Source organism: Colletes gigas, unplaced genomic scaffold, assembly GCF_013123115.1.
Source record: "Colletes gigas isolate AHSC1104 unplaced genomic scaffold, ASM1312311v1 Colletes_gigas_Sc00080, whole genome shotgun sequence".
Classification (NCBI taxonomy): Eukaryota; Metazoa; Arthropoda; class Insecta; order Hymenoptera; family Colletidae; genus Colletes; species Colletes gigas.
The window spans coordinates 56,188-79,366 of record NW_025106708.1 but is presented as its reverse complement, the minus strand read 5'-3'; the positions used below and the strand labels follow the sequence as shown (position 1 = coordinate 79,366).

General features: G+C 33.6%; 4 protein-coding genes across 6 annotated transcripts; 3 read left to right on the top strand and 1 right to left on the bottom strand.

Moving 5' to 3' along the window:
• Positions 1-2,778: 2,778 nt before the first annotated feature.
• Positions 2,779-6,270, top strand: LOC122403856 (F-box protein SKIP2-like). Of its 2 annotated transcripts, none has more exons than XM_043407626.1 (8): positions 2,779-2,836; positions 3,671-3,815; positions 3,904-3,989; positions 4,087-4,214; positions 4,292-4,554; positions 4,672-5,180; positions 5,260-5,536; positions 5,595-6,270. In XM_043407626.1, exons 2-8 carry the CDS (start codon positions 3,731-3,733, stop codon positions 6,002-6,004), a joined length of 1,758 nt encoding a protein of 585 aa, XP_043263561.1. In that variant the 5' UTR covers positions 2,779-2,836; positions 3,671-3,730; the 3' UTR covers positions 6,005-6,270. The 2 variants fall into 2 exon arrangements, with proteins under 2 accessions (XP_043263561.1, XP_043263562.1); XM_043407627.1 differs by lacking the exon at positions 2,779-2,836 and adding an exon at positions 3,366-3,566.
• A 3,451-nt stretch (positions 6,271-9,721) lies between these two features.
• LOC122403860 (dual specificity mitogen-activated protein kinase kinase dSOR1) lies at positions 9,722-19,057 on the bottom strand. Its single transcript, XM_043407645.1, has 8 exons — positions 18,624-19,057; positions 18,298-18,523; positions 18,094-18,206; positions 17,897-18,008; positions 13,199-13,375; positions 12,747-12,960; positions 10,007-10,173; positions 9,722-9,943 (listed from the first exon to the last, which is right to left on the bottom strand). The coding sequence occupies exons 1-8, from the start codon at positions 18,743-18,745 to the stop codon at positions 9,827-9,829; spliced, it is 1,248 nt and encodes a 415-aa protein (XP_043263580.1). The 5' UTR covers positions 18,746-19,057; the 3' UTR covers positions 9,722-9,826.
• On the top strand, positions 13,428-17,854 carry LOC122403854 (sodium/potassium-transporting ATPase subunit alpha-B-like). The gene is made up of 2 exons (XM_043407621.1): positions 13,428-14,053; positions 15,102-17,854. The coding sequence occupies exons 1-2, from the start codon at positions 13,559-13,561 to the stop codon at positions 17,706-17,708; spliced, it is 3,102 nt and encodes a 1,033-aa protein (XP_043263556.1). The 5' UTR covers positions 13,428-13,558; the 3' UTR covers positions 17,709-17,854.
• Positions 19,058-19,536: 479 nt separating the features above from the next.
• LOC122403864 (60S ribosomal protein L17) lies at positions 19,537-20,775 on the top strand. Of its 2 annotated transcripts, none has more exons than XM_043407648.1 (5): positions 19,537-19,599; positions 19,852-19,938; positions 20,073-20,232; positions 20,314-20,484; positions 20,569-20,775. In XM_043407648.1, the coding sequence occupies exons 2-5, from the start codon at positions 19,858-19,860 to the stop codon at positions 20,712-20,714; spliced, it is 558 nt and encodes a 185-aa protein (XP_043263583.1). In that variant the 5' UTR covers positions 19,537-19,599; positions 19,852-19,857; the 3' UTR covers positions 20,715-20,775. The 2 variants fall into 2 exon arrangements, with proteins under 2 accessions (XP_043263583.1, XP_043263584.1); XM_043407649.1 differs by lacking the exon at positions 19,537-19,599 and adding an exon at positions 19,687-19,742.
• The last annotated feature ends 2,404 nt before the right edge of the window (positions 20,776-23,179 follow it).

The following is a 23,179-nucleotide window of genomic DNA, read 5'->3' as shown; positions in this document are numbered from 1 at the left end:
ATCCTTTTGCATCTATAACTGCTCTCAAACATTTTGGGATAAACTCGACTAACGTTTCTGAAGTCGAACACGGAATACTATTCCATATTTCTACTATTTTGCGTTTAGCATCTGTTTTATTACTATAACTACATTTATTTAATTGTAATTTTAATTCTCGCCACAAATTCTCAATGGGATTAATATCCGGCGATTGTGGTGAAGTGTGTAATAATTTTGGCACGTTATATAGCAGTCACTCTTTAACAATATACGATGTATGTTTAGGATCATTGTCCTGTTGGAAATAATATATGGCTGGCATGTTTAATTTTAGAGCTGACGATTTCAAATTTGTTTTCAAAATATCAAGATATTTTAGTTTGTCCATAGTTGTTTCAATAAATTCGTTATTACCAACTCTACTTGCTGCCATACATCCCCACAGCATTATTGAACCTCCGCCGTGTTTTACAGTAGGAACCGTATTCTTTTGATTGAACTCTGAATTCAGTTGTCTCTATACTATTATTTTTCCATCCGAATTAAATAAATTAATTTTAACTTTGTCGGAAAATATTACGTTCTTTCAAAAATTTATATCACAACTTACATATTTTTTTGCAAATTCCAAACGCTTGATTCTATTCACCTTAGAAATATAAGGCTTCTTCCTTGCTACCCTACCGTGATAGCCTTTATCGCATAGCACCCTACGAACAGTTTCTGTCGATATCGATTTTCTAATCCTCGATGAAACATCTGTTGTTAATTTTGGTACACTACTTTTTGGATTAATTTTAATTTGTCGTATTATGTACCGTTCGTCAGTTCCAGTGAGAATTTTTTTCCTTCCGCGTCCTGGCTGATTATGCAGTGTACCATTGTTCGCGCCCGAATTGTTGTAGGTCGGATTGGAGTGAATGCGATGTCGTCGTGTTGGAGAGTTTTCAAATGGTTTATTTTTAATAATAACAAAGTGGACTGTATGAATGTTTTCAAGCGCGTTGAACTGTGGGAGGAACTGTTTCCCCCGCGCTTACTTTAACAAAATGCGTTCAACTCAAGTAAAACTGCTGTACTGTTACAGACTTGTTAGTTAGACTTGTGAGACTTAGTCGGTTAACGACTGAACCGAGAATTGAAACAGGTTTGTCGGTTGACGACTGAAACTAGAATGCAAAATGTGTCCGGAGTCCGTTTCCTCCTCAGCTTAGATCCCCTCCAAAAGGTACACTTGGGGGTGTTTTGCAAATTCCTCTGTGGAATCGTGAGTCGATTGATTGGCCATCGACTTGGGAGAGGAGGACCCATTTTCCTGCCCCAGTTTGGCAGCAAACTCCTCCTTCACCTCGGTGGTGGAGGAAAGTCCCAGGCCACGCTGGCGAGGGTGGCCGAGGTTTCCTCCCCAAGTCGACGGCCGCGTTAATTTATCGAGGAAGAAACGGAACTCCGGATTATCCACGCAACAAGGGGTTGCGTCTGGTCTACGTCTGTTTTTATGGCTATATTGTTCCGCGTGTCGGCGATGGCCGTTGTCGTCGGTGCCTACATTTGGCCTCGACGACCGTACCACCCGCAGAACAATATAGCCCTTCGCTGGTCAACTCGAGTGTCGCGTTTCTTTCGTTTTCCAAAAATGCTATTCTTTTACATTGACATTTGCCAGATGCGAGAGACTCGAAGACGTTTGCAACGTAGTACCGATCCCGCATCTGGCAACATAAAGGACCGGAAACAACTCGAGTTGGCCAGCGGAATGAGCGAGCTTTCGTTTACCGAACAACCATTGTATTTGTAATTGTTAATAACTTTTTGTACAGTAGAGTGGGCTCTACCTATTGTTTTTCCAATTTGCCTTAGAGATTTACCTTGACAATACAATTTGACAACTAATTTTCACACAGAAATATCAGTTTCTGAGCTTTGTGAAGCCATAGTGCAAATTTTCGCTAATAAACAATGACAAATAAAAATCAAACGTATCATAGCAACGGAACTATGTTATTAGATACAAACGAATGAATTGTAAACCATGAGAAGTTTTACAAAAGTTAGTTTTCTAGTTACTAATAAACTGTACGCTCAATTTTGTGACGATAAAATAAGCATACTTTTACAGTTTTTGTTAAACATAGATGAACAATCAATATTGTTTAAAAATTTCTTCACGCATTATCTGCTGAAATGTACAAGTAAAATGTATAATGCGTTTTTACTTTTAAATATGTCTGTTTATGTTCATTTTCCCACAAGTTTTTATTAACTACATAGTTGTACGCTCAATTCTATGAGTAACTGTATGTGTGCTCATACATGGGAATAAAAAAAAATGTCTTTTTTTTCAATAATTAAAATATGATCAGGAGGTCTTAAAACGTGTATTTCCGTAAAATAAATTTTACAAAATTTTTTTTTCATTATGGGTACTTTGCTTATGTGCGCCTACATAGGTCGGAAAGTAAAAATGCCTGGGCAGTCGAGAATCTCGGCTCGAGAATCCAAATCGTATGCCGTTGACGGGAGGTCGGATTTCAGTTGTTTAGAGCGAGAAGGCAAATGTGAGCTTTTCTCTCTCGACTCCCACGAGGCGATCCGAAATTACTTCGGGCAGCTTCGGAGAATCGAGAAAGAGGGCATGCGTCAGTTTGCCTTTGTCGACTTTCCGAAACTCCACGAGCTCACGTACGCGTATCTGGCATGGGGGCGTGTGCACCCGGCGGTGCTTTTCTGGCATCTCTGGGCCAGAGTGGGGAGACGGACGTCACGCGGACGTCACTCTATCTACGTTTTACTAATCTGACGGTTTAGTTCATCGTTATTGTTAAAAACACTTCTGGTGATATATGATTCGAATGTATGTAGTTAGTAATATTTTTGTCAAATAAAAATAATTTTGGATATTATGTTAGTTTAATCTTCGTACCTCATGGTGCCTTGCATTTTGCTACAATCTTATATCCGATGCCTGTTTATAATATTTCGCAAAATTGTTTATAAAATTACTTAATTATTTTGAATTAAAATTTTAAACAATGATTTTATGTTTAACATAAATAATTGCATAATCTGATTCTCTAGCAATTTTAATTGTTTTCTATTTGCTTTTATCTTGTAATATGATAATTTTACTTATGAAAATGATTTTAACCAACAGGTCCAAAGTATCGCGTGAAACACTATGAGTGTGTAAACTCTGTTATTCAAAACTCACAAGATAAGAAAAGCAAATTCTTAATAACTGTGGAGTTCCAAATTGATTTTTGATTTTACTGTTTTTATTCTTTATTGTAGTTTGTGTCATTGAAGAATATATAATACTCAAAGTATTTTCTGTTTATTTATGTATTATCTTTAACAAAAATTTATAGAGATTATGCCATAATATTGAATTTAGTCAAGTATCGTATATTTATGATTAACAGATTAACACTATGGTTTATGTAATTGTGTTAATTCTACGCATTCAAATTTTAAACCTAACAGTACAGAACTCATAAATATTATTTGTTAGCAATTTATGTTGAATTTACTTGAAGCAACGATATGAATGTATACTCCAATTAAAAGAAAAACTGCATTTTAATGTAACTGTCAACACAGCAAATTACAATAAAAATATGCGCAACCAGTGCCCATGAATCTAGTGCTAAATGTGTCATTATTTTTTAATCATAATATTGATTTGTAGATGATAAATTAAGAATAAAAGGAAAAATAAATAATTTGTAACAGAGAAACATTGTTAACAATGACAATGGAAAGTTATGTAAAGACATCATCACTATCATTGTGCGTTTGCTTTCTTTACGATTACTATAACTATATTGAGAATGGTAATTAAAACTATAAATTATTTGGCAATTTTATAAAATTATTTCATGACTTGAAGTTTTATCAAAGTTTGAATTTCTTATGATACAGACTCACTTATGTGTACAGACAATTCTACAGAGACAGAAGACGGTACACCAATTCGAAAACTATTCATTAGTAACTTAGCAGAAAGGGTTTGTATTTATATCTCTTGTACTATGATTTAATGCAGTAAAACATATTTACATATATTGCGAGAAATGTGTAAATAATATCAGTGTTTCTTTTTAGACCACGTACAAAGATCTCATTAAATTGTTTTCTGAATATGGGCATGTTGAGAATTGCTTTTTACGAAGAAACGATGGAAAAAGTAACTATGCGTTTATTACTTTTGACAGTGTCGAATCTGCTGCAAGGTAATCGTAGAATAAAAAACGAAGATGAAATTTCATATCAAGAGACTGCAGTGTTGATAGAGTACAATAATCCGTAGAGCTAGATGCAGATACATAATACTACATAACAGAAATTTGAGAATTGTACCAGCTGATTCTTGGCATCAGCCAGATAATATAGAAAATCAGTACTATAATAAAAATTGGCAAAAATCTGACAAAAAACAGTCAAATGAACAATGTAGTCAAGATTTTGTACAAAACGACATTACAAATAATAGCATCCAAATATTAAATGATGACTGTTTGATGCATGTTTTTCTTCAGTTACCAATTGTGGACAGAATTAGAATTGAAGGAGGCAAGGATATATGATTTTTTTTAAATATATATGTATTGTTTTAATAAATTAAATAAGTTAACGAGGAACAGATTTATAAAGAATCAATTCATTTTGTTTATTTTTGAATGATTATAGTGTGCAAACGATGGAGAGCAGTGATCCAAGAATCTTGGTGTAAAGTAAAGAAACTGGATATATCGTGTATGCGGAGCTCAGCATCATACATTGAGAGATCAAAACTTAATAAGAATGGTCTTCGCAAAGTATTGTTGCGGTGTGGTAGATTTTTAAATGAAATAGATTTATCTTTAGCACCTTATTCATTACATGAAAGCACAGTGACCATTGTTGGGAAATTTTGTCCCAATTTACAAAGAATCAATTTTACTTCTTTGACTGTTTCTGCAGCTGGTATAAGTTCATTAACAAGTAATTGTCATAATATTACAAAACTTAGTCTTGGTCCTACTAAGTATATCTGCGATAAAGACTTACAAAAGCTTTTTAAAGTAAATAAAAAGTTACGATATTTGAATATAATCGCTAGTAAAATATGTGGATGGTGTTTATTACATTTACCATTGGAAACAATTGAAATTGTTTTAATAAAATGTGAGTATCTGCAAGAAAGCTATTTATCTCAGGTAAACAAACCATTTTTGTACTTTGTTTTACTTATCTTTTGAAGATCTTGTTTAAAATGTATCATTTATACTTTTATAGGCAATCGAAAAATTACAGAATCTGGAAAGTCTTACGATAGATAGTTGTTTTGGTATTTCTAGTAATGCCGTCCAAACAATTGGCACATGCTGTACGAATTTAAAAACATTAGGACTTTCTAACATTTCTTGTTCAATCGAATCAAGTGATATGTTATATATCACGGAACTAACTAATCTTGAAGTTCTAAATATCTGTGAAAATGAAGGCATTACAGACGAATTTTTGTGTAAATTGATACCAAAATGCCAACGCCTTACTTACATAGATATTACTGGTAAGTTGAATGTTCTTTCAAAATATTTCATGTATATGTAATTTCTTATGTATTGCAGATTGTTATTACATCAACAATATTGGAATAACTGTTGTAGCAACATTACCAAAATTAGAAACATTGATAATGAATTACTTGATGGTGACGTCGACGGATATTAGTTTGCGAGATATGTATAATCTGAAAAAATTAGAATGTCGTCAGTGCAATTTAACAGATAACACATTTATTGAACTTATTGCATCTGCACCTCAGTTAGAATTATTGGATTTGTCAGAGTGCCGTGACGTCACGAATCTTACATTAGAAAAAGCTGCTACAGTTACTCTTAATCGAACTAACAATACAATTTTGAAAATATTCGTTGGGAAGACTTCTGTGAACCTAGAAAAGTTCGACAAAATTTCGCCGTTTTTACATATAGTTAATGTAGATTTCGTACCTACAACCAAAAGATTACAAAGATAATATTAAAACATACTTTACTTTATTTTGGTAAATATTTTAAAAATAACAAAAAACAGTGACTAAAACTATGCAATATTGACTGGGACATCCTAATAGACATAATACTTTTTGTACACAGTTTGTATTGCAATAAAACACGTAATATTTAAGATTTGTATAAAAATAATGTTTTGCATAGGAAATATTAAACTTCATTTATAACACAATATTTTAACTTATACAGGGTGTTCGGCTACCCCTGGGAAAAATTTTAATGGGAGATTCTAGAGGCCAAAATAAGACGAAAATCAAGAATACTAATTTGTTGATAGAGGCTTCGTTAAAAAGTTATTAACGTTTGAAGTTCCGCCCGTACTGAATTTTTTTCTAGAAAGTGGGTAGGATTTCGAGGATATGTCTAATGATAAAAAATGATTGTAATTGACCCCCGAAACCGAAAATAATTTTTTTAGAACGATTTGAAAATTTTTTTTTGCCGAAAAATTTAGGTCTAACTTTGTCGAGTTTTCTTAAAAATTTGTTTTTCATTTTTAATATATCTGTTTGACGCTCTACAGAAAAGTTGTCCAATACTTTTTTGTATGTACCCATGGGCTCTGTTTAAGAAAAAAATTTCAATGAGATACTGTTACTATTATAGGAGTTATGACCGTTCGAAAATTGAACCAGTTTTAGGGGGTTTTTCCTACTTTACCGTGCCAAGGAACAACGTTTTCAATATTGTTGGAATTTTTACATATTCTCCACTAAAATACGCGTTGTTTGCATTTTGAAAAATTAAAATCTTCCAATCCGTTCAAGAGTTATGACATTTTAAAGATTCGCATGGAATCATTTCTGGCCTCACATTAGATTTTCGGTAAAGAACTTTTTTCTCGAAAGTGCATAGGATTTCGGGGTATCTCTATTCACAAAAAATGCTTGTAATTTACCCCTATAACTAAATATAATTATTTTAGTATGATCTGAAATTTTTTAATTTCGCCTACAAATTCCAGTACTTACTCGAATTTTTTTTTCGTAAGTGGGTAGGATTTCAGAGATATGTGTATTCACCAAAAATGATTGTAATTGAGCCCCGCAACCAAAAATAATTTTTTCAGAATGATTTGAAATTTTTTAATAACTTTCTAATGAAGCCTCAGTCAAGATATTGATATTCTTGATTTTCGTCTTATTTTGGCCTCTAAAATCTCCCATTAAAATTTTTCCCAGTGGTGGCCGAACACCCTGTATCGATATACTCAAAATATTATTAACAAAACTGAACTTTTAGCGTGTTGTGTTTAATGAAACTAATGTAGTTTCATAAATATTTTGATGCGCCTTATCTTTAATCATTCGGGTTTCAAAATAGAAAAATCCTATTTCAATGTACGATAAATTTATTCTTTGAATAATTACAACATTTAGACAGTGAATCGATACAACGGCAATTATTATGCATAAATTTGCAACAAGGAATATCCATATATTTTTAATAAGTGCCAGAAGTAATCATTCATTTGGCAGTTAAGATTCACTGCTTTATGAATAGAATTTTTAACTGTATATTATCATATCTTACATCTTTTTTGTAACAGAACTTCACTATTGAAAATGTTTTTAGTTTATAATATACCATGAAAGTCATGTTATAATAAATAGCGTTACGCACATCATTATCAGACATATAAACATAATACGAAAGGTCAGTTCTTGGGCGTCTTACGCTGAGGCACATAAGTGAGTATTCTCACTGTGCTTGCAAACATCACAATATGCTCGTAGTACATTCCGATATTTTTTTAGCCACATCGGAAAAGGCTAATATTATTACACCTGCAATAGCTTCTACAAAAAAGTAATGACTAAGCAAACACGAGTAAGTATAACTCGGGGTAATTTACTATAACATCATATATGTATAATGATAAATCCATCCCTACCATTCTCAATTGATAATTCCATTGCGGCATTTTTAAAAATAAAATAAACAAAAGTTAGAATGTTTGCATAAACGGAGTAAGGATGTTTAGATTAATTGATACAGTATATACATATAGACTTTCTTTGTCAGTACATTACAATGATAAGCAACTATGTTTACTAGATTGTACAATATTAAACACCTTACTATCAGTACAGACCAAATGTTATTTGACTATAAAAAATCAGCAGAATAGCTGGACTGCAACAACGAAATCATCAATTTCTACATTTATAATATTTCATTTTTTCAATAAAGATTTAAAAAATGTAAACCTTATTAAGCTACTTTTTTTTACTTCTGGTTATATTAAAAATTATTAACATCTTCTACTTACACTTAATTACTGAAGTATGTGTAAATATGATGATAGCCAAACGAATGACTTATTTTCTAAATACAGGTGACAAAAATTGCACAAGAAAGACTTGATGCACAACTATCTATACAGTACATACAATATTGTTCGTATTCAATGTTGTGTAAACATATGAATACACATCAAAATTATTTTGTCATTTGCACCTATGAAATGTCATGTTTCAGACCACAATGCATGATATAATATGACAAATTAACATATTTGTAAAGACATCATACTAACTACTTTAATATATCTTTTTAAAAAGAGATTAATTATTTAGATAAAGCATTTTTTATATTATTTTAAAATATTTTTATCTATGACATGGAAGTTTCATATTAACTGATGTTAAATAAAATAGTACTTCAGAGATCATTGTTCAATTATACAGATTACAATAGAGTACTGCTCAAAACATTGTTATATGTCCGTTACATTAAACAATACCGTTAATAGTACAAGTTTATATAATAATATTCTAAGCAGCACTATGAGCATTTATATGATTCATTTCTTTAAATACTTATAATATCCACTACTTGAAATACTGTTTTATTCAAATACAGTTTAAAATTATGTTTAATTGTGGACCAATACTTGGTAAAAAATAGTATGACATTGGCAATGATTGAACAAAAGTCTTTTTTCAATGATGTAAATAATGCTCTACGAGAATGTCAGGTACAAATGTTATACTAGTAACTTGATCTCTAGTTAACACTTCTTTTTCTCGAATTATGTTCTCATAAATCCGATGCCCATTTATGTATCCTAGTATCATCATAGGGAACACAATTTGCCCATGAGTGTACAATAACGTTAAACTTATAACGATAATCGTTTATCTTACATACTTTCAACAAAAGCAGAAGATAAAAACACAAAATACATGAAATGAAATAAATTCAAGCACAGTGACGTATTTTATGCAACTATGTCAAAATAGATTTGTATACTTTTATAATATCGTATATACATTGAAAGTACTTACATCTCAATCGTGTATATTAAATTTTACATGATTTTCATCGCGACTTTGAAATCAGACTGTAGTATATTATTAAAATAATATTGTATAATGCCCTACATTTAAATTCTACGATTAATTAAAATATAATAATTGGATAAAATTAAACACTAACAGTTTATACCTTTAAATAATTAAACTCTGTTATTTTAAAGGGAATAAATCCGTAATATCAATATTAAAATCTTAATATCTTAAAATTCTATGTAATAAATGCTTTTGCTCAAACGTTAATGAATAACTGAGCAATGTTGTATAAAATATAATGGATAAACAATGGCAGATTCTAGTGTGCGAAGTCCATTTTCAAAATCGCGAATCACTTTCTGTTTTAGAGAGTATCATAACAGAGGGGATTTATAAACGCCACTGTTTATACCAATTGAACGAAAAGAAACTGAAACTCACTTAAGAGTACTGAACGCGTATATAGGTAGTCAAGTATGTAAGAGTGACATTTATTCAGGATTGTACGTTTGCTAAACGTGTTGGAGTAGTCGGTTGTAGATCCATTGTGCGACATACCCAACCAGCAATATCCACGTTTTCGGATTCAGCCTTCTTTATCCATTCGTGATTCTAAAAATTAATGTACAACGATTATAAGAAACAGAATATTTGTTTCACAGGTAAATTACATACCATTAATGTCTTTAAATCTGCCCTTTCAGCAGGATTTTTTTTCAGACAGCGGTCAACGAAATCTGTGAAAGTATCGCTGAAAATTCCAGCTGGCAGTTTTGGGGGTGGTTCGTTAACAATATAATCTAATAATTCAAAAATAGCCATTGGTCGTGGACTACCTGTATCTGAAAGATAAATTTACATTCAAAATATTTTTTGCTCTCACGATATTTCCCTCTCCGAACCAATTAATTTTTCTTTTTGATATTTTTTCTATCATAAGAAACAAACGAGAAAGGTGGAACACCCTTTATATGTATTTTACTACTACTATAAGCAAAGGACTATTTTTTCCGAACATTGCTTGTTAGCTAACAATGGAATGTGCATTGACAACTACATAAATAGCATAAATGTGCTCGTTTAACTCTTTGGGGCACACTGGGATTAAAAGTGTCCCACCTTTTTGATGCACCATAATGCATGGTAGGATATTTTTAGTCCCACCTCGAAATATTGTGATAGCTGCATATGCCATAGGTTTATATTTCGTCTTATTTACGTAAAGCAGTTGGTAATATCTTTAACAAATGTTGCAAATGTATTCACTTGTGTTGGCAATATTCAACATGCCGATACAGTTCATCAATTGTTGCAAACAGAAGGTTTATTGCAACAATCTTTTTTTTTGTTTTTTATGTTTTTACATTATGTGATACCTTTATTAACACTAGATTTACCAGACCAGTCATTTTGACTGGTCTTGCAATTTCAATTCAAAATTTCTACTGCATGTAACATTTTCTTTCCGAAATGATGTCATGACTTTTGTAGCTATAACTAAAGAATCAGTTTTATGAACTGTATATTATTTTATATATATAAGTAACAAATATATTTTTTGTTATTGACACTTATACCAGTACCAGTCAAAATGACTAGTGCATGTTTTCATGCGATGAAATGACATTAGGGCAGCTACAACAATTGATAAGTTCTGCAACATTTTTTTGGAACAGAGTATATGATTCCAGGAAAATCATGATTCTGATGCAGTACGTGTAGGAGCCCTTGGAATTGTATATTTACTCAGGGTTTTGGGCCACACATAAGGTTCTCCTCGCAAGCAAAATTGAAGGCGTTTATTGCGATATTGTATGCACGTGGGGCGTACGAAAGAAACACTGTGAGACTTGAATATTTATGGATTAACAAGTGGGGACCAAAGTTTTACGTTACATTCGTTTCGACAAAAGAAATCAGTTGAGTAAACGTTTACAAAGAGACAAATTCGCTTTAGTTTTAACAGTTTGGGATAAATTTATTGAAAATAGCCAAAATTGCTTCAAACCAGAAGCTTATATTACGGTGGATAAGCAACTCTTTCTAACCAAGGCCAAATGCAGGTTCACACAATATATGCCAAACAAACCTTATAAATTTGGCATAAAATTTTGGCTGGCGTCTGACGTTGAAACTAAATATGTAATAAGTGGCTTTCCTTATTTAGAAAAAGATGTGGCTCGAGATTCATCAACTCCACTAAGTGAATATGTTGTACTGAAACTTGTAGAACCATATACTTTGAAAGATAGAACCATAACAATGGCCAATTTCTTTACCAGTTTGGTAAAGAATCTGGCATTGAAATTATTATCTAAAAATACTTCGTTGCTTGGAACAATACGTGCAAACAGGAGGGAAATCCCGAAAATTTGCAAACAGACGAAAAATAGCATGGTTTGTTTCTCAACGTTGTTGTACGAATCAAATGGATGTTCACTTATAGTTTATAAGAGTAAACCAAATAAGAAAGTACTTGTACTAAGTACAAAACACAAACGCGTAAAAATTGACAAAACTAACAAGAAATTACTCCAAACTGTGTCTTTTTATAATAACACAAAATTTGGTGTCGATGTCACTGACCAAATGGCACGAAAATATACTGTAAAATAAGGTTCCAGAAGGTGGCCACTTCAAGTTTTTTTTAATGTTTTAGATTTAGCTGGAATAAATTGCTGGATATTGCATAAGAACACGACAGATGAAAATATATCCAGGAAAGACTTTTTGTTTCATCTAGCTGAAGAACTTGTTTCTGAATATCAGACTTCAAGGGAAAAACCACAAGAATCTAATATACCAAGTTCAAGTGGCACTGCTCCTATACGTAAATGGTGTCAAATAGGATATTGCAATAATAATAAAACCACAACTATTTGCAATATATGCAAAAAAATGTATGCAGAAAGTGCACACAGAGCAAAATCAGCATGTGCAAAAATTGTGACCAATGAACTATAAACAATTAAGCGTTCGATTAATTGATAATGTCAATAAATCTATTTATGTATTATAATTAATATTATTAATTTTTTTTTGTCATTTTTTAAAAGTAAATAAAGACTGAAAACCTCACTAAACCCTTTTTCTACAGACCAGTCATTCTGACTGGTTTTGGTAGAAATAGGTATACTTAAATACCTGGTAAATCTAGTGTTAATAAAAATATACCAATTTTTTTTAATTTAAAATGCAATAAAATTTCTATGCAACATGGGTCTATTTTATTATCTGGAATGCTGTGCCGCAAGGAGTTAAAGAATGTGTTTGAGGACATTTTCGTGCGTAATAAATGTCTATGTAACTGATGTTTAGATAATAAGAGTTTAGCAGAAGTTCACTAAATCGGGCAGTGACGAAAATTTCGTTCCAATGAATGGAGTTCTACTGTACAAGAAAAAGAGAAACTAACTATGTCCAGGTGATTGTGTTGTTGGAGTAGAAGCATTATTTGTAGTAGTATTATCTGCTGGTGGTTGGCCTGGTGGAGTGTTAAATATCGCAGCTAAAGTTTTTTCATCTGGAGGTGGAATTGGGTACATTCCAATGGCCATTTCGACAAGTGACAATCCTAGGGACCAAATATCACTTTGTACTGAATAATGTGTGCCTTGAAGCCTTTCTGGCTGAAAACGAGAAAACCAAATAAATTACACTTGGTAACAACATGACTTATGAAGTCTATCTCATAGAAATCTTAAATAATAATAACGTTGTCCAATTCCGTATCCCAAAAACGAATCCAGAAACAAAATTACTCTGTTATCCTTAGTTTTAGAAAAACACGAAATTTTGTAAAAAAAAAGCACGATTGAGATATCACATGAAAACTAAAAACGCTAATTAACCCTAATAATTTCTTACCGACATATAACTTCTTGTTCCAACAAATGAATTGGCCATGGAATCGATTAATTGTCCCGAAACGCCGAAATCACAAATCTTGATCTCTCCGGCGCTATTTACTAAAATGTTGCTCGGCTTTACGTCCCGATGCATAATTGCATGTTTATCTCGTAAATAACTCAAACCCTTCAAAACCTATAACGAAGTCGAAAGTTAATTTATTCTTCTATAAAATATGATACGCAAATAATAAATTTCTCGATAGTTTTGAATTTAATAAAAGCATCAAATTCTTAGTTCTTCGGAAGATCATGAAATCGAGCAAGTAGGCCATGACTCAAAAACATTAAATAGTTGAATCTTAAAAGCAATATTCAGATGTGCCCACGTTATAGTTTCTGCGAGATTCGTTTAAACACAATTCAATTAACATCTAAAATGTCGATAGTGTCGCAAGCAACTTCTAGTCAACTTGTTAAGAAAAGGCTTACCGACGATGAAATAAAAGATCTTCATCAAGAACTAAGTACCAAAGATCATATGATTTCGTTAGAACAATTGTGCGAAAAATTAAACACCAATTTGGCTAAGGGATTGACCGAAGAAGAAGCAAATAACGTTTTCCTTAGAGTGGGACCAAATGCTTTAACTCCTCCTAAAGTAACTCCAGAATATATAAAGTTTATAAAATGCATGTTTCACGGATTCGCTACTCTGCTATGGGCGTGCTCAGCATTGTGCTTTCTTTTATATGGTATTAGTATCCTGGTTGAAGGTACGGGCGGTGGTAATGAATGGTTAGGCCTTATCATAGCCTTAATCTGCATAATCTCTGGCGTGTTTGCTTACATACAAGAGAGTAAGAATACAAAGGTAGATAAATGTACAAGTGTTAATTTTATAAACGTGAAATTAGTTACTCTAGGTTTTAAAAATTGAATTTCATATGTAGCTTCCTTGGTAAACCTTACGTTTAGGGGAGGCACCTCCGATGACCTTGACCATGACATATGTTGTCAAGGTCGCCCTCCTGAGTAACATTCAAGAGGTTTTAACCTGCTCGTTTTTTATTATAAAGTTATCAGCATATAAAAATCATATAATAGATCGATAATGAATAGACGATTACTGTGGTATAATATAAGAAACAGTTGATGAGTATGTAAAATGAAAATTTAATCAGTATTTAAATAATTAAGGATTAATTGTAAAAATTACAAATTCTTTTAAATAAAAATTCTGCGAGATAATTCGTATAATGACATTCACGAGTGCCATAGCGAGAAATATTTGCTCTCATATCCCTCCGCAATCTTTCTATATTTTGTGTGTGAACATCAGCTTGAGGATCTACAAAATTATCCGAACGGTTTATTGTTCAATGTATACAGGGTGTTCGGCCACCCGTGGGGAAAATTTTAATGGGAGATTCTGAGGGCCAAAATAAGACGAAAATCAAGAATGCCAATTTGTTGATTGAGATTTCGCTAAAAAGTTATTAACGTTTAAAGTTCCGCCTGTAGAACGGCAATCTGCGTACGGCTGCGTGCATGCGATAGTGGTTCTCACTCACAAAACTCTATGGCTATCGATACGTCACTAAGTAGAGTTTCTCATGTTGAGTGAGAACCACTATCTCGTGCAAGGAACTGTTCACAGATTGCCGTTCTACAGGCGGAACTTTAAACGTTAATAACTTTTTAACGAAGCTACCATCAACAAATTAGTATTCTTGATTTTCGCCTTATTTTGGCTTCTAGAATCTCCCATTAAAATGTTTCCCAGAGATGGCTGAACACCCTGTATACTAATAACTTGTTAATTATTAAGGGGGGCACCAACATATGTCAAGGTCAAGGTCATCGCAGCTGCCTCCCCTAAATGTAAGGTTTACTGTTTCTTTTTTTTATAATACCTACAGGTGATGGAGTCGTTCAAAAAAATGGTACCCACTTTTGCAACGGTAATACGTAACGGTGTTAGATTACGAGTGGCAACCGAAGACTTAGTCCCGGGCGATTTGGTGTACATTAAATTTGGTGACAAAATACCGGCCGACATCAGGATCATCGAATGCGATGGACTCCGAGTTGAAAATTCAAGTATCACCGGTGAAAGTGAACCGGTAGCTCGAACAAATTACCCTACCGATATCAATCCTTTAGAATCCTCCAATGTTGCTTTTTTTTCATCTTTCGCTGTGGATGGCAAAGGCAAAGGTATAGTAATAGCTACGGGTGATCGAACGATGATCGGACGACTTGCTGGTCTCACGTCGCAGCTTGTGAAAACCGAAACGCCAATAGCTAAAGAGATCGGGCACTTCGTCCAAATAATCGTCGCTGTTTCCGTACTCTTTGGTGTACTGTTTTTCATACTATCCTTAATAATCGATCCAAATATAATGAAAGCGTTTACTTATTTACTTGGCATCGTGATAGCAAATGTGCCCAGTGTCTTACTAGTAACCGTTACTACGAGCTTAACGCTGACAGCTCAAAAGATGGCGACAAAAAACTGTTTGGTGAAGAATTTAGAGGCAGTTGAAACGCTTGGATCCACCTCGACAATCTGCTCTGACAAAACGGGAACTCTCACGCAAAATAAGATGAGCGTATCCAACTTGTGGTTTGGCCACACAAGGTACAATTTTCCACCAGGAGAAAGGTTGGGCGTTGAACAGGATTTGCTAATGGAGAAACCGGCATTTAATATCATGATTAAGAATGCTACTCTTTGTTTGCGCGCCGAGTTTATTGCGGAATTTGCACTTTTGAAGTCTATCGATGAACGAGAAGTAATTGGCGATGCCTCTGAAACGGGTATCCTCAGATTTTGTGAGCACATACACCCAACAGAAATATTCCGCGAAGCATATCCGAAAGTTGCAGAAATACCGTTCAGCTCAATAACCAAGTATCAAATGTCGATACACAGAGAAGAAAATGGGCATATAATGATACTGAAGGGTGCACCGGAAGTGATACTGGAGAACTGCACGCATATACTAACTACTGAAGGAGAAACTGAAGAAATGACACCACTGGATCATACGATATCTCGACGAGCCTGTGCAGAGTTAGGATATTTAGGAGAACGTGTATTGGCTTATTGCGATCTTCAATTACCCGATACTCAATATGGTCCAGAGTTTAAATTCAACACCGACTCCCCAAAAAGATACAACTTTCCGATTACGGGTTACAGATTCGTTGGGCTAATAAGTCTGTTGGATCCTCCGAGACCGGCTGTACCTGAAGCTGTAAGAAAATGTCGTACAGCGGGTATCAAAGTAATAATGGTAACGGGTGATCATCCGGTAACGGCAATGGCAATTGCGAAGAAAGTCGGTATCATAAGCGAGGGACACGAAACTAGGTACGAAAGAGCGATATTACAAAACAAGTCGTATTCCCAAATAACGGACACTGATACGCATGCGATAATTATCACTGGCGCCGAACTGAGGAATATGGACAACACTGAATTGGATACTATTATACGGAACTATGAAGAAATCGTTTTCGCAAGAACATCTCCACAGCAAAAATTACTAATCGTAGAAAGTTGCCAAAGACTGGGAGAAATTGTTGCTGTGACTGGTGACGGGGTCAACGATTCACCAGCGTTGAGACAAGCAGACATTGGAGTGGCCATGGGCATCACTGGTTCAGACGTTACAAAAAATGCGGCAGACATGATCCTCATGGATGATAATTTTGCTTCGATAGTAACTGGCATCGAAGAAGGTAGATTAATATTTGACAACCTTAAAAAATCTATCGCGTACACATTAACCTCAAGTATACCAGAAATGTTGCCAATGCTAAGTAGTATCGTATTTGCTATACCTTTACCATTTATTCTTGAAATGATCCTTTGCGTAGATATCGGTACAGATTTACTTCCAGCAATAGCACTGGCATATGAAAAAGCAGAGTTAGATATAATGTATCGTGCACCAAGAAATCCACAGTATGATAGACTTGTAAACAAACGTTTAATATCTGTTGCATATGGTCAAATTGGAATGACACAGGCTCTAGCCGCATTTTATACCTATTTTATGATTCTTATGTTAAATGGGTTTTTACCCGATCGTTTGTTGGGTTTAAGGTACGATTGGGACAACAAATCTATTAACGATTTACGAGATTCTTACGGCCAAACATGGACATATGATACTAGAATGGATTTACTAAATGAAGCTCGTACTGGATATTTTATATCTATTGTTATAACACAACTTATAGATTTAGTAATGTGTAAAACAAGAGTTAATTCAATCTTCCAACAAGGAATGGATAATTGGTTTCTAAATTTTTCTTTTATTTTTGAAATTATTTTAACTGGCATCTTGTTGTATGTGCCAGGAACTGAAAAAGTATTAAAGACTATGCCTTTAAGCGCTTATTGGTATTGGCCAAGTTTACCTCTTGGCGCATTTCTGTGGACATATGATGAATTAAGAAGGCTATGCATTCGTAAATTTCCAGGTGGAATAATAGAGCGTGAAACTTACTACTGAATATTCCTTGGTATTACAAATCATAATTAGCATTTAATTATTCTCAGTTAATAGTACTGTGTTTCTAACTTAGTAGTTTCATATTGTTATTTATAGTTATAATTATAAGAGGATAAGTTGCAATTCTTAAATAAAATAATATAAGCTAATTAAAAACTTTCATAAGTAGAGTTGTCTTTAATACTTACAGCAGAAGTAATTGTACTTAATATTGGTTCTGGAATTCTTCCAGCTTTTTTTAGTATTAAATCTAACGATCCACCATCCATGTATTCCATGCATATACTAATTTCTCCATCGCTGTAACAAATTAAATATTTTATATTTAATGTAAAATAAAAGCACAGTTTAACAAGTTAAAGTTCTATGTAAAACAAATATTTACCTATAAAAAGCACCATAGAATCCAACTATATGCGCAAAATTGCATTCATGAAGAACTTTCAGTTCTCTAATTATCTGTTTTTTTATAGCAGGTTTAACTTCTAAATGTATTAGCTGAAACGTTACTTATTTATTGTTAATAATCTTTGTTCGATACACTGATTGTCAAGTAATTATAAATAAGTACAAAGAATTCAAGTTATACCTTTCTTGCCATTATTAATCCATATTTTTTGTGCCTCACTTTCATAACTACACCACCGTTACCAGCACCAAGTTCACCAAGCTTTTCAAAATCCTCTGCGCATAATTCTCCGACCTTTTCCTTCTGTCCCAAGAAGCTTTCCAATCTCTTCCTTTGTTCCTCGTCCATTTCTAATTCCTCTAACCTTTCTTGAATAGCATCTATACTCATTTTACCCATAACTCCGCTATAGTTGTAACAAATGTAAAATCAAAAGACAAATATAAATAAAGATAATTTGTATTTCGCATAATGTAAAATCAAATTTAATATTAAAATTCAATTACTCTGGAATTACTGGTGGCTCTGAATAAATAGGCAAGGGAGGTACAGGTGGCGAAGGAGACACAGCTGGAACTGGTTCTATCGAGCCAGGAGGTAGTGTCAAATTTAATTTGTTTTTTGACATTTGGTATGTAAAGTCAAATGAGCACCACTAATACACAATTTTTAAGCACAAAAATATCACTTGTTAATACTTATGGAAAGTAAGATATATATATTAATAAACTGAGAATTTACGTTATATTTCTAAGTATATTCGTTTAAATCACAGTACACGTACGACTATCGAAATTGTTCTCATTGCAAGATTCGTTCAAAAATACAAAGGGATATTCTTAATTCAGAATGTCGTTAAGCTGAACTGTCAAGCTTCGAATTGTCAAATTACTTGCTGAGAAACACTTTTCGATAAGCCACAAGAAAACATAAATTTTGTTTCGAACAATCATTAATTTGTCAGCAACGACCATGAAATCGCGCAAACATGCATATTATTTGCAAATATTGCGCGAATAGAATGAGGTTATACGAATCTTCCCGGGAACAACGTCAGACTCACGCATGATGTTCGTTTAAAATGTTCCTAGGGTAAGATTCCTTTCAAACATAGGCGATTATATGTACTTTATAATAGTTCCGCCGTAGATTACACAAATTTTTTAATAATTATTAAATCTGTATCATTACTTTATTTAATAAAGATAACCAAGTATTTAGTAAAAGTTGAAAATTAATTGATAAATGAACAATTACATAAATTAAAGTGAAGAACAAATGATAAAATTATAGTAAATTATTCTTGTATATTGTTTAACAATGATAAAAAAATAAATATTTGAATTGTAATCTGATTTGTAAGCGATACTCTTCGTATCCTTTCTTGTAAATGTTTTAATATTGGTAGCGCCGCGTATTCAGGAAGTCTCTTTCTAGTTGGACACGTGACGTCTTTTCCTTTAAAATCGTGCTGTTGAGGAGGTACGTACAGATCGATCCGAAACAATTTTTTAATCTACTTGCATCTGCGATTTTGCATTGATAATTGCGTCGATACTATGCAATTCGTAAATAAGTGATTCCAAATAATTGTTTCGTTCAAAAAGTGCGAGATAGAAGATTCGGTAAACGATGATTATCGAGTTTCGAAGTCGTGTGATGGCGGGTCGTTTACGACACCTACGTCTTAAGATGCCGTTGTGAAAAACTGTCACTGAAGTTTTGTGATTTCAGAACGCAATGGGCCGTTACTCTCACGAGCCGGTGAACGCGACCAAGTCGTGCAAAGCACGAGGTTCCAACTTACGAGTTCATTTTAAGGTAAATAAGTCAATTACTGTATATCGAAAGATCTAACTTCAAAGTAACAAGATAGTTGTATATACAAAATGCAACGTGGTGATGGTACGGTTTGCTCATCAAAATATGTGATTGACCGTTATTTTGTATTTTAGAATACTCATGAAACAGCACGTGCCATCAAAAATATGCCTTTGCGAAGGGCGCAGAAATATTTGAAAAATGTCATTGAATACAAGGAGTGCGTTCCGTTCCGTAGATTTAATGGCGGTGTCGGTAGATGTGCTCAAGCAAAACAATTTGGCACTACCCAAGGTAAGATTCAGTAAATAATTTCTGTTTATAATGTTCAAAGTATATGTTTGCGGTTAATATATTTGTTGTATTCAATTTCAGGTCGTTGGCCCAAGAAATCAGCAGAATTTTTGCTGCAGCTTTTAAAAAATGCAGAAAGCAATGCAGATGTCAGGGGATTAGAAATTGACCGCCTTGTAATTAATCATATTCAAGTAAATCATGCTCCTTCGTTGCGCAGAAGAACATACAGAGCTCATGGTCGTATCAACCGTTAGTATTTACAATTACTATTCTTTAAAACATCCAATTTTTGGTGACAGATCTGCATTTAATTATGCTTATACATTTTCATAGCTTACATGAGTTCCCCATGTCACATTGAAGTAATTTTAACCGAAAAAGAAGATTTCGTCATAAAGAGCCCAGAAGAAGAGCCTTCGAAAAAGAAACTTAGTAAGAAGAAGCTTGCCAGACAAAAGGAAAAAATGTTGAGGGAATAATTTTACATATAAGCTGGATATTGAATGTACTGTGAAAAATGAAGATAACATTGTTCTATAATTTTTCTATTTTATTTTTGACCTTCTTTCCCGTGTTATTTTGTTTTGTATAATAAAAACCAAGTTTGATTCCGGTTAAGCTATATATTGAAATTAAAATTTACAAATGTTAAAAATTATTTGCAATATCAAGTACTAAAATATGGTTGCAACCAGTCATGCCAGAAAAGCACCGTCGGGTGGCACACTCACACATGCTAGATACGCGTACTGCGGTCCGCTGACTTGATGTCCCGCGAGACGGCACAGGGGCAACGGGAGTCGGACCGCCCATTTATCTGTCTCGCTCCCTTGCTCTCAGGCAGTCCACATGTGTGTGTAACTGCCGCGACGAATAGCGAGCTAGAGACCAATGTGTGCGTGGGAATACGTGTGCCCCTTCTACTTCTCCCGCATTCCTTCCGCGGAACTTCAAGTGAGCGGAGGACTGTACGTGAGCTCGTGGAGTTTCGGAAAGACGACAAAGGCAAACTGACGCATGCCCTCTTTCTCGATTCTCCGAAGCTGCCCGAAGTAATTTCGGACCACTTCGTGGAAGTCGAGAGAGAAAGGCTCACATTTGCCTTCTCGCTCTTAACAACTGAAATCCGACCTCCCGTCACCGGCATACGATTTGGATTCTCGAGCCGAGATTCTCGACTGCCCAGGCATTTTTACTTTCCGACCTATGTAGGCGCACATAAGCAAAGTACCCATAATGAAAAAAAAATTTTGTAAAATTTATTTTACGGAAATACACGTTTTAAGACCTCCTGATCATATTTTAATTATTGAAAAAAAAGAAATTTTTTTATATTCCCATGTATGAGCGCACATATGTATATTATTAATACGATTGAATATAAATAGCTAAATGAATTTAAATGAAACTTTACATTTAAGTTTTATGTTCTCATTTCAAAGTCCGGTTAGACTTTGACTATAATCAGTGCATGGATAATAATGATTATACCTCTTGATTCATAGTTGTTCCGATATATGTATAGGCATAATGTATAAAAAATCTTTTAAATGTTTCATATAAATCTTAGGACGAATTAAATTTTATATATGTTAGGCAGACGCGTAGAATGGAATTAGGAATTAAGAAATACGCAGGGTATTCGTATACATGCTTTATTCCCGTTCTTTCAGCGTCGGAAAAACAAATGAGCCCGTCCTGGGCCTAGACCCTCGCCTTTGTCGTCAGCCTTCTCCCCCATCGGTAGGGGTGGGAGTTTTGACGGACGAAGGCCAGACGCGGTCCCTTGCCAGCGCCACGGCTTGGGCCTCGCCTTTTCCCGACGCCTTACATATAAAAAAAATTATATAAACTTTTTCTCTATCTTCTCTAGAAAAGAAAACATTACATGAAATCTTATACATTACATGCTTACTTAAATCGCATTGAAAACAAATACCACAAATGTTTTAGAATAATGTGCAAAATGTGATTGCGATTTTCGCTAAGACAAATTGAAAACTCGTTTCTAACAAGGAAAAGTTGGAATGGTACCAGGTGTTGGGTTAGGTTTTATTTTGAGATATTATTAAAGTTATTACAGGTACTTATTTTCAGAAATAGAACTATGTTCACCACTAATCAGCGTGGCGTGAATGATGAGGTCTTTGCCTGTAAGTTCCGAACTTCTTCTGCTCTGCTGGTTCGAACCCTGCTTGAACTTTTTTTTTTTATTTTTTCAATCATACTTTAAGCGTACACTAAATATGACATTATATTTTTGTCTGACCTTCGAATATTTTTTTTTAAAGTTAAATTTAACCGATTACATTTAACATATGTTATTTTCAATGTACGAAGTACATGAATCTGGATGGTACTTTTCACAAAAACAGTCAAAACATAAAAATTTCAAGCACCACGTACATTTACTGAAAGTTTTGTTTTCACAGAAATTACAAAATTTTGTATTTAACTCTGATGGAAAGGCCGCTTCATTTACATTGATAAAATTTGAACGATTTTCGGATAGTCGTACCTTCTAGCTCGTACTTTTTACCTTATACTTCAGGTAAAAAGGGATATAGCTGGGAAAAACAGTTTTATGACATTACCTGCTAACTTATGTTACTGTTCTACAATGAAACGCTATGTTTTGTACCTTTAAAAATATTCGACTATGTGCTTTTAAAATTTAAGATACAACCCATACTTTGTATTAAACTTTCAAACGGGATCACTTTTCCTTTGTTTCTAGTTAGTTCTATTTAGTTCGTCATAACCAATTGATACGGTTATTTCAAAACAATCGAGGAAAATCATTATTAATTAATTTCTGCAATTATTAATTCTACTGTTTTGTTTATGTTATAAAAGTAAGAACTCTTCTTATTGAAAAATACCACAGCGTGCACAATACTGGTAAAGAGTGGAATCTCATTTTAATTTATTAATTTTCAATCTT

Bases quoted from the DNA above. Each gene is read 5' to 3' on its own strand.
- LOC122403864 (XM_043407648.1), top strand. From the start codon at position 19,858: ATGGGCCGTTACTCTCACGAGCCGGTGAACGCGACCAAGTCGTGCAAA. The intron at 19,939-20,072 runs GTAAATAAGTCA...TTTGTATTTTAG, and splicing joins ACTTACGAGTTCATTTTAAG to AATACTCATGAAACAGCACG. The intron at 20,485-20,568 runs GTTAGTATTTAC...ACATTTTCATAG, and splicing joins AGCTCATGGTCGTATCAACC to CTTACATGAGTTCCCCATGT.
- LOC122403854 (XM_043407621.1), top strand. From the start codon at position 13,559: ATGTGCCCACGTTATAGTTTCTGCGAGATTCGTTTAAACACAATTCAA. The intron at 14,054-15,101 runs GTAGATAAATGT...TAATACCTACAG, and splicing joins AAGAGAGTAAGAATACAAAG to GTGATGGAGTCGTTCAAAAA.
- LOC122403856 (XM_043407626.1), top strand. From the start codon at position 3,731: ATGACAATGGAAAGTTATGTAAAGACATCATCACTATCATTGTGCGTT. The intron at 4,215-4,291 runs GTAATCGTAGAA...AATAATCCGTAG, and splicing joins AGTGTCGAATCTGCTGCAAG to AGCTAGATGCAGATACATAA. The intron at 5,181-5,259 runs GTAAACAAACCA...ATACTTTTATAG, and splicing joins AAGAAAGCTATTTATCTCAG to GCAATCGAAAAATTACAGAA.
- LOC122403860 (XM_043407645.1), bottom strand. From the start codon at position 18,745: ATGTCAAAAAACAAATTAAATTTGACACTACCTCCTGGCTCGATAGAA. The intron at 18,524-18,623 runs GTAATTGAATTT...TTACAACTATAG, and splicing joins GAGCCACCAGTAATTCCAGA to CGGAGTTATGGGTAAAATGA. The intron at 12,961-13,198 runs GTAAGAAATTAT...TCTCGTTTTCAG, and splicing joins GAACAAGAAGTTATATGTCG to CCAGAAAGGCTTCAAGGCAC.